The sequence below is a fragment of the Chenopodium album genome, chromosome 18 (genome assembly GCF_948465745.1).
Source record: "Chenopodium album chromosome 18, dcCheAlbu1.1, whole genome shotgun sequence".
NCBI lineage: Eukaryota > Viridiplantae > Streptophyta > Magnoliopsida > Caryophyllales > Amaranthaceae > Chenopodium > Chenopodium album.
In genome coordinates this window covers 31479959-31492351 of record NC_137851.1, presented here as the reverse complement: position 1 = coordinate 31492351, position 12393 = coordinate 31479959, and the positions used below count along the sequence as shown (strand labels likewise).

Here is a 12393-nt window from a genome sequence, read left to right as displayed (position 1 = left end):
TCAGAATCTTCCTCTTCATCCATCACTTTTGCTAAGAGACATCCATTAGAGGATCTACATTCGATTTTAGTATAGATAGTCTCTCCTTCAGCTAAAACTCCATGCTTTTTCTCTACCCAAACCTTATTTTCTGTAGAGTCCACCTTTCTTTTCCCTTTGTCTTTATTAGCATTCTTCTTCTTAGGCATCACAGGAGGCTTAAACTCAACTCTTTCACCTAGGCCTTCCTTAGCAAGAATTTTCTTGTCACCAAGGCGAGTCTTCACGTTGGTCTTCTCTACTTTGGTTTGGTCCTTTTGAGATCTACCAATCAACCATTGCTTCACATCATTGGACAAAGAAGGTGGAACCTTTTGGGTAATCCCTTCCCATAAAGGCCTAGCACACCAATACTTGTCAAATCTTTTAACTTCTTGTGAAACGGGGAATTCATAAGGGCGACGAAGATCTCCCGTAGGAATGATTTGCGCAATCCTATATTGCCTCTTTACTTTACAGGGTTAATAAAAGGTCAATTTTGACAAACTAGGAAGCCGACAAAAGGGTTGGGTATTACACCCAATCATCTTTTCAAGCTTCCACCAGGGAACGACCCATTTAATGGAGAAATCACAACAGGCAAAAACTTTGCCCCACTCACGGCGACCCATCTTCAAGGAGAAACATTTCTTTCGCCGAACAAAGAAATTGGGGGTATATTTGTCAATATTATCAGGAGGACTAATTAATTCTAGTCTCTCCATGAGCCACATATGTAAAAATCAATGCACATAATTAGTATTGCTATACAAAAATATGTTTTTAATTTTTATAATTAAGAATATTATTTTTCTACTTGTAATAAAATTGGAGAGCCTCGAAGAGGTGCTTCTGGATTCTTTTTCAATTCATCAAGACTAAGCATAGTCTCTCCAATGATTAATGGCATTGGATTTCTCCCAAATTCAATTTGTTCTAGCACAGATATTATAATTGCTTGACCATCATTACTTTTACCACTAGTAAGAAGATATTGGCTAAGCATGCAAAAGAGGAAAGTTGTTCCCCTATAAACATGAAAAGATTCAGAGCGTGGTCTATCAAAATAAAAATGTGCAAATTCTTTTAAATCAACATTATTACCATGCACTATGTTTTTTAGATCTTTACCCCTAAGGTCAAGGAAACGCTCATAATCTTTGTAATAATACTCACTCACCCTAGGCATTACCGCAAGATTTAATGAAGGAAAGCCTAGAATGGCACCAAACTCTTCCGGTAAAGGGAAAATTTCATCATAGCCTAATCTAAAGCAATGAGTATTAGGATCCCAATATTCTAAGGCGGTATGAATAAAGTCTATATCAAGATCTACCCCCTTTATGCCATAAATACCCCCCATATGGAAAAAGTCAAGTTCTTTTCTCTCCTTAGTAGTTAAAGAACGACACCACTCACGAGTGAAATCACAAAAGCTCTTCTTAATTAAAGCCATGATTAATTTTTGAATCTAATTAATTGTTAATCTGTTCGAATTATACAGATATCGTCAGATTTGGGGGCTATTTATAAACAATTTTTTGGCAGATTTCGAATTCTAAAAGGATTTGGAAAAATAAGTCTGTCGCCAAACGACAAGTTTGTCGCGTGGCGACAACGTCTGTCGCGTGGCGACAAAGGAAACGCATGGCGATAACGCGTCTAAGCCAGTGACAATTACGCGTTATACAAACCGCGTTTTTCTGACTTCGATTCGACTTTGATTTTGCACATTACACCCCGTTATTCAATACCCTTATATACAAATCCAATCAATATTGTTTTTTTCTTTTGATTAAATTGAGCTTAGGCTTATTTTTAGTCGAAATTATTTTTTTTCATTATTTCTTTTGGGGGGAGAAAGTCGGATACCCTCCATTGATAATAAAAATGACGGAAATTTTTGCGCAAAAATTAAGTCACTTTGTTTTTTTGTGCACACACTCACATGCACATAAAATGAAAAATAAAATGCAAAGATAAAACAGGCTTAATATAAAAAGTGTGTATATACAATATGTCTAATATGTGAGTCATATAATACAACGGACAAAGTCTTATGAAGTCAAATAAATAAATAAGCACAAGTACAAACTATGGTGCCGGGGGCCGTAGATGATGAGGTGCGCCCATCATATCAAAGAACGCTGTAGCCCGGGGTGTATGCCCCTCACCATCTCCTGACCCGCCAGTCGGCGGAAACCTCAACTCAGGGCCAGTCCACCCAGGCTCACCCCGATAATCAATCGACAACGGCTGAGGCTGTAAGGGCTACTGCGACGACGAGCCAACCTCGTACGTCCCACCACCCATCGAAGGAGCCGATGTCACGCCTCCTTGGCCCGTCGGCCCAGCAAAGACATCCTCAGGCGAAGAAACCGAGTCCTCGGTTGGAGCAGCCTTAGACCGGCCACCTCGGCCGCCAGCAAAAGTGCGGCGACGCCTTGAGCCACATCTAGCTGGCTCTCTCCTAGCCTCGGGTCTCAACCGAGTGCGGGGTGAAGGAATAGGTTGTCCCTGCAAAGGTAAATCAAGTCAGATACCAAGTAAAGAATATAATAAAAGGTGACACAAAAAAAAGACAAGAGAGATACCTCCTCAACGTCGTTCCCCCGACAGGTAGCTCGATTCCGTAACCTCACGAGCTGGCTGCGAAAGGCATCTATACACCTCGCCATAGCTGTCACCACCTCGCGAGAAAACCGTCAAAGGAATAAAGTCAGTAATAATACAGAACAAATACAAAAGCAAGAAAATAGATAAGCTCACCCGAGTCTGGTGACGAGGAATGGAGCGCTCCACAAAACGTTGATCCTCGGGGCTGGAGGAATCATGTCCTCAATCGGTCCGAACATACCCTGGTAACAGATAGACATCCTCGGAGGGACGAACTTCCTAGGCCCAGCCTAATAAAATAAAATTCAAATGATTAGAATTCACTAGGGGGGCTACCTAATGAAAAATAAAAAGTAAAGCATACCGCTGCCTCCTCAGACAAAACAGGGGCCGGCGCTAGCAAAGGCAGCAAGTCATCCTCGTAACTCTGCCCCAAATGGACATGAGACCGCCAGGGAGTGCCAGGGAGTCACGCATCAACGCCTCATGAAACATATGTCGAGGCGGGCGAGTGGGGACGACGAAAACATCCGAGGAGTGCTGAATAGCTACTCTCTCGCCAAGATACACTGTAGCATCATACGTCCCCTGAAAATAACGACGCTCGGTAGTATACCGCGCGGCCGGCGCAGGTATAGCCAAATCAGTCCATGGTCGGTATACCACGCCAGGCTCCTACAAAACAGCTATGTAAGATAAATGCCCTCAAAAGAGTAATATAAAAAAAAAACAAGTTTTCACGAGAATCTACCGAGAGGATCAAATCTCGAATACGTGCAGTCTCGAACTGGCCGATGCGACCTCCCCAACTGGTGCCAACGGGGAGTGCTCGCGAGGTGAAGGTCTCACCAGCGCAAGCGAGGGGAAGTTCTCGTAGAACCAAATCTACATAGATAAGAGAAAGTCAGCAAATGCTTGCACAAGTCTAGGGCTAATTTCAAAAGGATAGAAATATACTTCTACGACCCTCTAGAAACTGGAAAGTGCTCTTCAGACAAGGCCCTGTGACGGCAGGAACGTCGCAGGCCCAGAAGAAAGTCATCATAGGCCAAGCTGGCCCAGTCATATGTCCCGACCAGGTGAAGGTCGCGAACAGCTCTCAGGTAGTAGAGGAGCACTCGACTACCCTTGTCAGGAGAAAAGGTCCCTGACAGCAAAATAAGAACAAAAATGCGCACCCACTGCTCGTGAGTGGTCGCATCATCCTCAAAAGCCGCTACCAAGGTGGAACGGCGGATGCACCGGGAACTAAGCTGTCCCGGTTGAGCCTGAGCACGGGCCCGAATAGCAATCGGACCCAATAACTCCAAAAGCATCGGTGAGTAGACAGTAATGTCACCGTCAAATGGCAGTGGAGAAGAACGAAACTCCAAACCCGTGATGAGACTGAAGTCGGCAGGAGTGACCGTCATCTCACCCCAGGGAAAGTGAAAGGTGTTGGTGGTGTCCGAAAAGAACTCCACCAAAGCTCGGACGACGAGGTTACCCCCATCATAGGAGTACATGGCCTGAGTAGCCCGAAAGAGGGGAGTCAACCCACAGGACTCCCAGAGTTGTCGCAGCGCCTCGTCTTTGCTGAAGTACGCGTTGTATAGTGTACCGATGACGTTGCCAGAACTATGACTGCGAGTCCTCCCGTTGATGAGCCCGCGTCGCACCCGCTCAGAAATATGGTGCTCAGGATAAAAGAAAAGAGTGTGCTCATCCCACTCTGGGAGAGGTCCAAGTCTAGTAGAGGGGTCCTCACCCTCACCGACAGGCTCGTCCTCCCGGCGTGTGTCCCTCGGCTGAGAACCAGAGCCGCGTTGCCTAACCATGCTATATTATGCAAATAATAAAGATTAAGGTTCTATAGTATCTAAGGTTTGCCTAGCCGCATGGTACTATGTTCGCAAAAAAAAAATAGAGTACGTAGTACTAAAACAGAGCACAAATTCAATTTAAGCATAATTAGCATTTTCAAGCAACCAAACAATTTCTTGCAATACTATGATAATTATTGTGACAAATTGTACAAGAAGAACTAGTAAAAACACAAAGAACGGATCACATTGTTCTTTACGACCTTAAGAGGTCTAACAATGGTGAATCGCTCATTTCTTCACCAAATTGAGTCAAACAAGTCTCAAAACACTCCCAAGGCAATGTATAAGCATAATTAAGCAAGTTCAAGGCATAAAATTCAACAAACGAAGCAAATTAAGCAAGAACATGTTCAAATTTTCGGAAAAGTCGCGAACAAAGAATGCATAATTCAGCAAAAACCGAGTTGAGTTTGAGTAAAACTTACATAGATCGGGAGAATAGGTAAAATAAGCTTTGGTTTGCAACAAGTTTGAGTGAATTCGGTTGAGAATTGAGCGAGAACGAGAAGGTTGAAGTTTTGAGCAAATGTGAAAAAACAGAACAGCAGCAGCGGAAAATGAAGAAGAAAGGGAGGGTATTTAAAAAACCCGACCTTGTCGCCAAACGACAAGTTTGTCGCGTGGCGACAAAACCTGCCGCTTGGTGACAAGAAGAAATAGCGGCGACAAGCAGTTCCGACTAGCGCTGGAGCGGCAACAGAGTACAGGGCTCCATAATATGGTTATGTGAACCTCGTGCAGCGGTTTGGGTTCCTTGGTACGCTAGTTAGCCCCTCTAAGCAACTTGACATGATCGGCTCGATTACAATTAAGTTAATTGATCGACCTGGTAAAAAGATCATCTCACTTCGCTTAAAGCGCCTGAACATTGGCTCATCACAAAGGCACTGACATAATGGTTCATAAACAGCAAAAGCACCGACGTAATGGTTCACAAGCAGCAAAAGCGCCAACGTACTGGCATAGCAGAAGCAAGTTCAAGCGAACTGTAAAAGATCGACAAGCGTTGGTCTTCGATAATTTTCTTCGGAATATTATCACGACAACTGAAGGTGATTTCAAGCGGAGTTATCTTCGATCGTGTTCCCTAAGATGTGGAAAATGGTCACAAAGCGGAAGAGGATCGTTTTCAAGCGAAGCAATCTTCGATAGTGTTCCCTGGCTTGTGGAAGATTATCACAGCGGAAATTGGAGGCAGTTACAAGCGTAGCAGTCTTCAAGCGGGATGGCGTTCTCTAGCTTGTGGAAGATCGTCAAAACAAAATGCAACAAATCGGTTACCTTCAGAGACGTGTGCTCGACGGTGCAAGATACGCGTTTCTTAACTCTTTTATCTGTTTAACTAATGCTAGTTTGCAGGTATCGGCGTTACAAGAGTGATTTGGGATCGCAGAACTTTTCGAATCATTCTCCGTCCCTATCGATACTTTGACTTTTGTTTTCGAAACATGCGTTTCTCCAAACTCAGTCAAAGTGGGGGCTTCTGTAGACACCCATTTGTGTCTCCCCAAAACCAAACCCAGTGATGAATACCTTTTGTGTCGAATGATAATCGAATAAAGTGAAAGTGTGAAAGGTCAGGTGTTGCGGTTAGTTTTTATTAAAAATTCTTTCTTTCTGTTTTCAAAAAACAACTCTATTTTATGGAAATAGCCAATCCAGTTTAATTTGGTCCACGACAAGAGTCCAATAATAGTGTAGTTGGATGGTGCTTGCAAAGAGCTTTCCAACGATATATTATAAGCCCAATTCCGATGAATAATGAGGAAGTTATGGCCAAAATACTAAACTGGGCCCGGTTTGGTCTTTACATGCGGCCCGATAATCTAGGGGAGGGCCCAATGTTAATTATTATTCCTAAAGTTATTAGAATTAATTATAATCTTCTAGAATTCTCTAGAAGGTTCTCTTTAGTCCTAATAGAATTAGAATTAATAATTAAAGTTTGATAAGTTTTACTTGGAATAAAATATTATTTTATGAAAAATACGATTTCAGTTTTCATACGGACTTTACAAGTCAATTTTAATTGATAAGTGGACTCTGTGTTTGAAGGAGTGTAGGAATTCAGGCTGTCACCAAACAACAGGCTTGTCGCTACGCGACAAGCGTTGTCGCCACGCGACAGAGCTTGTCGCCAAGCGACAAGTTGGTTTTGCGGCGACAGCGTGGAGTTTTATTCCTTATCAAATTCTACCTATTTCCGGATTGTTTTCTTATAAATAGGGTCCTGAACCTCTGTTTTTATTCATCTACAATCTACAATCTACAATCAACAAATAATCTATTCTCTAAATTCTCTCTAAGCTCTCATCTCTCTAGCTTTTCACAAACACAATTCCGCATACACAAGATCTAGAAACACCTAACCAAGTTCGAAGTTGCCTTCGCCCTAGGCGTGAAAGGTTCATACTTTTCTGAGGGTTTGGTCCCAAATCCAGTCTAACTCTTTTTAATCTTTATTTAATTGAATTCTTTGATTTTATACTTTTCCTTGAAGTTTACTAACGCGTGTATTTTGTTATTAGAAAGAGGTACAAGGCATCAAAGTATGTAATCTTATTGCTCTATTCTTGTAGAAAGCATGTTTAAATTTGTTTAATTCCTAGTATAATGTTAGGATGTTTCTATTGCTTTCTAGTGTCATGTTTAAGGTGCCTTTTACTCTTTTCTAATATCATGTTAAGGCTAAAGCTTTGATCTTTAATGCTTAGTGACATGCTAGGATTTGTTAAATCTTGTTAGTATCATGCCTAGGATCTTGCTATTATATTTAAGCTTTATTATTAACATGATCATAATGGTTATGATTATTATGATAATTATTATGTTGCTTGATATTTATTATATATTGTTATTGCTTGATCACGCCTTTTATGCATGTTTAAAGGGAATTGGTACTTGTAATCACGCTTAATAAGATAATTAATAATCTTGTTTAGGGCTAATATGATTATAATTCAAGTGATCGCCAATAATAGATTTATTCGTGCATTAATATTCAACCAACATAGATTAAACAGGTTTAGGATTAATCTAATGTTTGCATGTTAGTCAAAAAGCGCACATGAATACGAGAAGAATAAAGTAGAGGCCTAATTTTAGGGCAGGTTCAATCTCTTTTAGGTTGGATTTGTACCTTCATCCCCGAACTTCCAGTCATGGTTCCAGACCTATTGGAGTTAACGATCTCCTGGATCGTTAAGGGGTGTAACCTTCACCCTGTGAACGGTTTACAAGTTCCTAAAATTTGTTGGCGACTCTTTTACTCTAGCCTCCTTCCCTTTGGACGCCACCATACTTAAGTGTATGATCACAGTGGGGTTCAAGCTTGGGGTTAATGCTTGAAATATTCCCTACAAATACTATAAGACATATTATGCTAGAGCAAGGGCTTTAAAAATGATTTTTGGTGATGCTAGTGAGGAGTACAAGAAGGTGTGGGATTATGCTGCAATAATCATCAAGTATAACCCTGGTAGTACTGCTGTAGTGAAGGTGGATGGGATAGAGAAGCCACCTCCCTTGTTCCAGAGGCTCCATGTCTATTTACAGGCCTGTAAGGAGGGTTTTATTGCTGGTTGTAGGCCTTTATAGGGGTTGATGGGGCACACCTTAAAGGCCCTTATCCAGGAATTTTACTTATTGTAGTGGGCAAAGATGGGAATAACAATATATTCCCTCTGGCATGGGCAGTGGTGGAGACTGAGAATACAGAGACATGGTCCTGGTTCCTGGACTTGTTGAGAAATGACATCATATCTGTTGCTGACTTAGTTACTTGGGTGCATAAAGATGATGAGCTTACCTATATGTCTGATAGGCAGAAGGTAATATCCTTATTCCCTGTCCTTTCCTAACTCATTGCTTTGACTTTGTTTTACTGAAATCTGCAATCCCATTGTTGCAGGGATTACTTGAAGCATTCAATACAGTTATGCCAGATGCAGAGACAAGATATTTCTGTAGGCATATATGGAAAAACTTCAAATCCAAATTCCCCGGGGTTATATTCAAAGAGTACTTCTGGATGGCTGCTAGATCAAACACAAAGGTAAGGTCTTAGTACTGATTTTATTTTGTGTCCATGGGCCTCTGTTTATGACTTGCATTCTTACACTTTAAAACATGTAACAACATCATTTCAATGATCACATGGACAAAATTAAAGAGTTGAATAAAGAGGCTTATGAGTACTTGGCTGCAATTCCAACCTGCCACTAGTCTAGGCATAGTTTCAGTTCATCATCTAAGTCTGGTATGCTGCTCAATAATTGTTTTGAATCTTTCAATAATGTGTTAAGGGAAGCAAGATCCAAACCAATTTTGCAGTTAATGGAGTGGATAAGGAGATATGTTATGCAGAGGTTTTGTTCTAAAAAGGAAGGCATAAGGGGGTATGATGGAAAGATAATGCCTTCTGTCATGAAGATGATTAATAGGGGGTATGATGAGGTGTCAAATATGAGAGTTATGCAGGCTGATTTGTATGAGTTTGAGGTGGACCATGAGGGATACACCTTTGTTGTTAACTTGGAGAAGCAAGAATGTGGCTGCTATAGGTGGAATCTGATGGGCATTCCATGCTGGCGTGCTTTAGCATGTATTAGGATGTTGAGGTTGAACCATGAAGAGTATATTCATCAAGCATATCATGTGGAGACATATAAAAAAGCTTACAGGACTATGCCAGGACAGACTCAATGGGAGGTCACACCATACCCTGCTCCCTTGCTTCCACCTTACAGAAAAATGGCTGGCAGACCAAGCAATAAAAAAAGGGTAAAGGAGCCAGGTGAAGATGCTGAAAAAATGTTAAAAGGGCCAAAAAACCAAACAGGTGCACTGGGTGTGGTGGCCATGGACATTATGTGAATAAGTGTTCTAACCCTGTTGATGGAGGAGGAGGGACCACTTATGCTCAAGCTCATGCAGCAGCAAAGAAGGTAGCAGCAGAAGCAAAGAAGGCCCAAGCTGAACAAAGTGCACCTGCTCCAAGGAGAAGTGGCAGGAAGAAAGCACCAGCAGAGCATGATGAAATAGTGTTAACTCAGCCTACTCAACCTTCACAACCTCAGCATGATGAAGCCTAACTGTAGTTCTGTGTCTTTGTACTGTACAAGGAGTTTATGTGTTTGCTTTTTTTAACATATCATTAGCTTATTTTGGATAATTTTTGTGTATTTAAAGCGTGTGGCCACCAAAAATATTTGTGTTAATGGTGTACACACTTATGCATGGTGTTTGACTGATTTTCATAATCTATTCAAGCTAATGTTCTTTTGCAAAAATTGTATGCTATTTATGAAAGGAGTTTAGGTGACATAAATTGTGAAACAAAATAAGCATCATCATTTGATTCATCCACTAATAAAGGTTCAAATTACAATATTCAAACCAAAATGCCATTATACCAAATACAACTTCAATAACTAACCAAAAAGCTTAACAAAACAAAAACTAACAACAACTGACACAATCACACATGTTACAATTAGATTGTTCCTTGAATTTTCTTCTTCTATTACCCTCCTTTCAACCCTGTACTTGCTGTTCTTCAGCATATTAAGTTCAGAAGCAAGGCGACCCTTCTCTTGTTCAATACATGCCAATCTTGTTTTCAGAATACTCAGATAAGTGGAAAGCCTATGCTTTTCTGCTATTAGCACATTAGTTACATCCCTCTGCCAATCTAGTATATCCTCGTCTAACCATTCAAATGTATTACAACCTCTTTGCCTTGTTTCGTGGTTGAAGAACTTGCAAGCAACAAATTTTCTCCCTGGATTTTCATGGGTCCATGAAGTCCTTCTAGCAACTGGAAACCCACATCCACATCTCTTCTCTTCAAATCGAGCTATATTGGGTACCAATTCCCTGAAAATTAAACAACAAACAAACCCCAATTCAAAACTCTAGAATTTTAATGGTTCACAAAATTGAAGAAATGTTATGGAATTACTCACCTGATTGAGAACAAGATTCAATTCGCGACCTTCGAATTGTTGAATGACCAAGTGGAATTCGAAATTGGGGAAAAAAAAATTAGATTTGGATTCAATTGAGATTAAGAGGGGTTTTATGTGGGAAAATTGGAGGGAAAATGGGTGAAATTAGAAGAAATAAGGACCACGTGATAGTCACGTGGGTGTCAATGCCGGAATCCGGTGGTCAATGGCCTGAAAGTGGGGGTTGGTCTCCCTAAACAAAAAATTTTTTTATTCAGGTCTGACTTTGCCAAAAAAAATTTATAAGGTTGTCCCAGACAAAAAATGTGTTATAAAAAGTTGTCCCTGACAAATTTTCCCAAAGAAATATATTCGTTGACTAAAAAAATTGCTAATCATTTTGTAATTTGTATAAAAGAATGAATTATTTTGTAATAATATATTAAGATACAATTGTATCCATTAAAAAAATAAAATTGTATCCATTTTTTTAAATTGATGGGACTCTTTACTTGTTTGGTATCATTAGGCTTGTTTGACATCACTTTTTTTTTTTTTTTTTTTTTTTTTTTTTTTTTTTTTTTGTAAAACAAAAATTAAAGTGGAAAAATTAAGAAACAAGAAAAAAAAAATGTTTTCACTTTTCTGTTGTCAATGTTTAAAATTATTATGATCGTAATAAGTTTGACCAATTTTTGATTCATTATATGACATATATCATATGATTGTGCAAATCAAATAACCAAAAAACAAAAAATCAGAGTGATACCAAACGAACCCGTAGTTTATTGTTTTGTGGATTTAGATTTATTTTCAAATTCATATGATATATGCCGTAAAAAGAATCAAAATCTAGTCAAACCTATTAAAATCATGATGATTTAGTATAAAAATGCATTTCCTAATGCGGCATGAGATAAGAAACTTACGAGTAAAAACACACATTAATTAGTGTGTGATTAACATTGAGTTATTCTAATCATTTCATATTTGAGTTTCTTATAACATTTTTAGCTTCTTTTTTATCATAAAATTAGATGTAAGCCCGTCGGATGCACGATTTTTTTTAATAAATTTCACAAAAAGATATTTTTTTATAAAATTTTGATTAAAATTTTATGTAATTTGTAGTGTACCTTATTAAGATTTTTTTTTTAAAAAAAAAATTTAAATCTTAAGTCACTATTAGTAGTTTTTCTTAACCTATGTGCCACATAAAATTTAAACTCTCAAATCATATTTGTTAATTTGTCAAAATAAAGCCTTTAACGAAGTACTAATTTAACATTTAATATTTAATATTCAATCGTAATAATAAATATTAACACGAAGTACCACTATTATTTTTTATATTATACAGCTTCACACATATATAAACATTATACATTTTGTAAAATTTTCGTTTAAATTAAACAACAAAACAAATTAATTCTTGAAGAAAAAATAAAAAGAAAATAAAATATGGGAAGCTATATGTATTTGTTTAACCAAACTTTTTTCAAATTGTGTTGACGATGAAAATAAATGACCTTAATATTTGTTTATGCTAGTTTATAAATTGCATACTTAAACTCACCCATATATGACTTCTTTTGATAATCGTTCATTGCATTCAAGAATTTCATGATGTTTAAAAAATGTTTCTTTGTGTGGGATTGACATTAGACGAGTTTATATAGGATTGAAATAATATTGAACTAAAATTGGTGATAAAGTTTAATTTATAATTAGATATGATAAACCATGCTAATGTAGTACTTAATCTAATAGATGATGTTTTTTTTTTTAAATTTTTTTTTATTTTTTATTTTTTTTGCAATATAAAGAGAAAAGGATTTTTTTATGAAAAGATTTTTCTTTATTGTGTATCTAATCCAAAGCTGATATCTTTTTTAAGAATGATTTCCATGAATATAGCTTAAATGAAAATTTATTTCCAGTTTGTT

At 38.4% G+C, this 12393-nt stretch overlaps 1 protein-coding gene across 1 annotated transcript; it reads left to right on the top strand.

Moving 5' to 3' along the window:
• Window positions 1–7901: 7901 nt before the first annotated feature.
• On the top strand, window positions 7902–9592 carry LOC145592067 (uncharacterized). The gene is made up of 5 exons (XM_081648531.1): window positions 7902–7997; window positions 8087–8329; window positions 8410–8553; window positions 8865–9294; window positions 9402–9592. Exons 1-5 carry the CDS (start codon window positions 7902–7904, stop codon window positions 9590–9592), a joined length of 1104 nt encoding a protein of 367 aa, XP_081504657.1.
• The last annotated feature ends 2801 nt before the right edge of the window (window positions 9593–12393 follow it).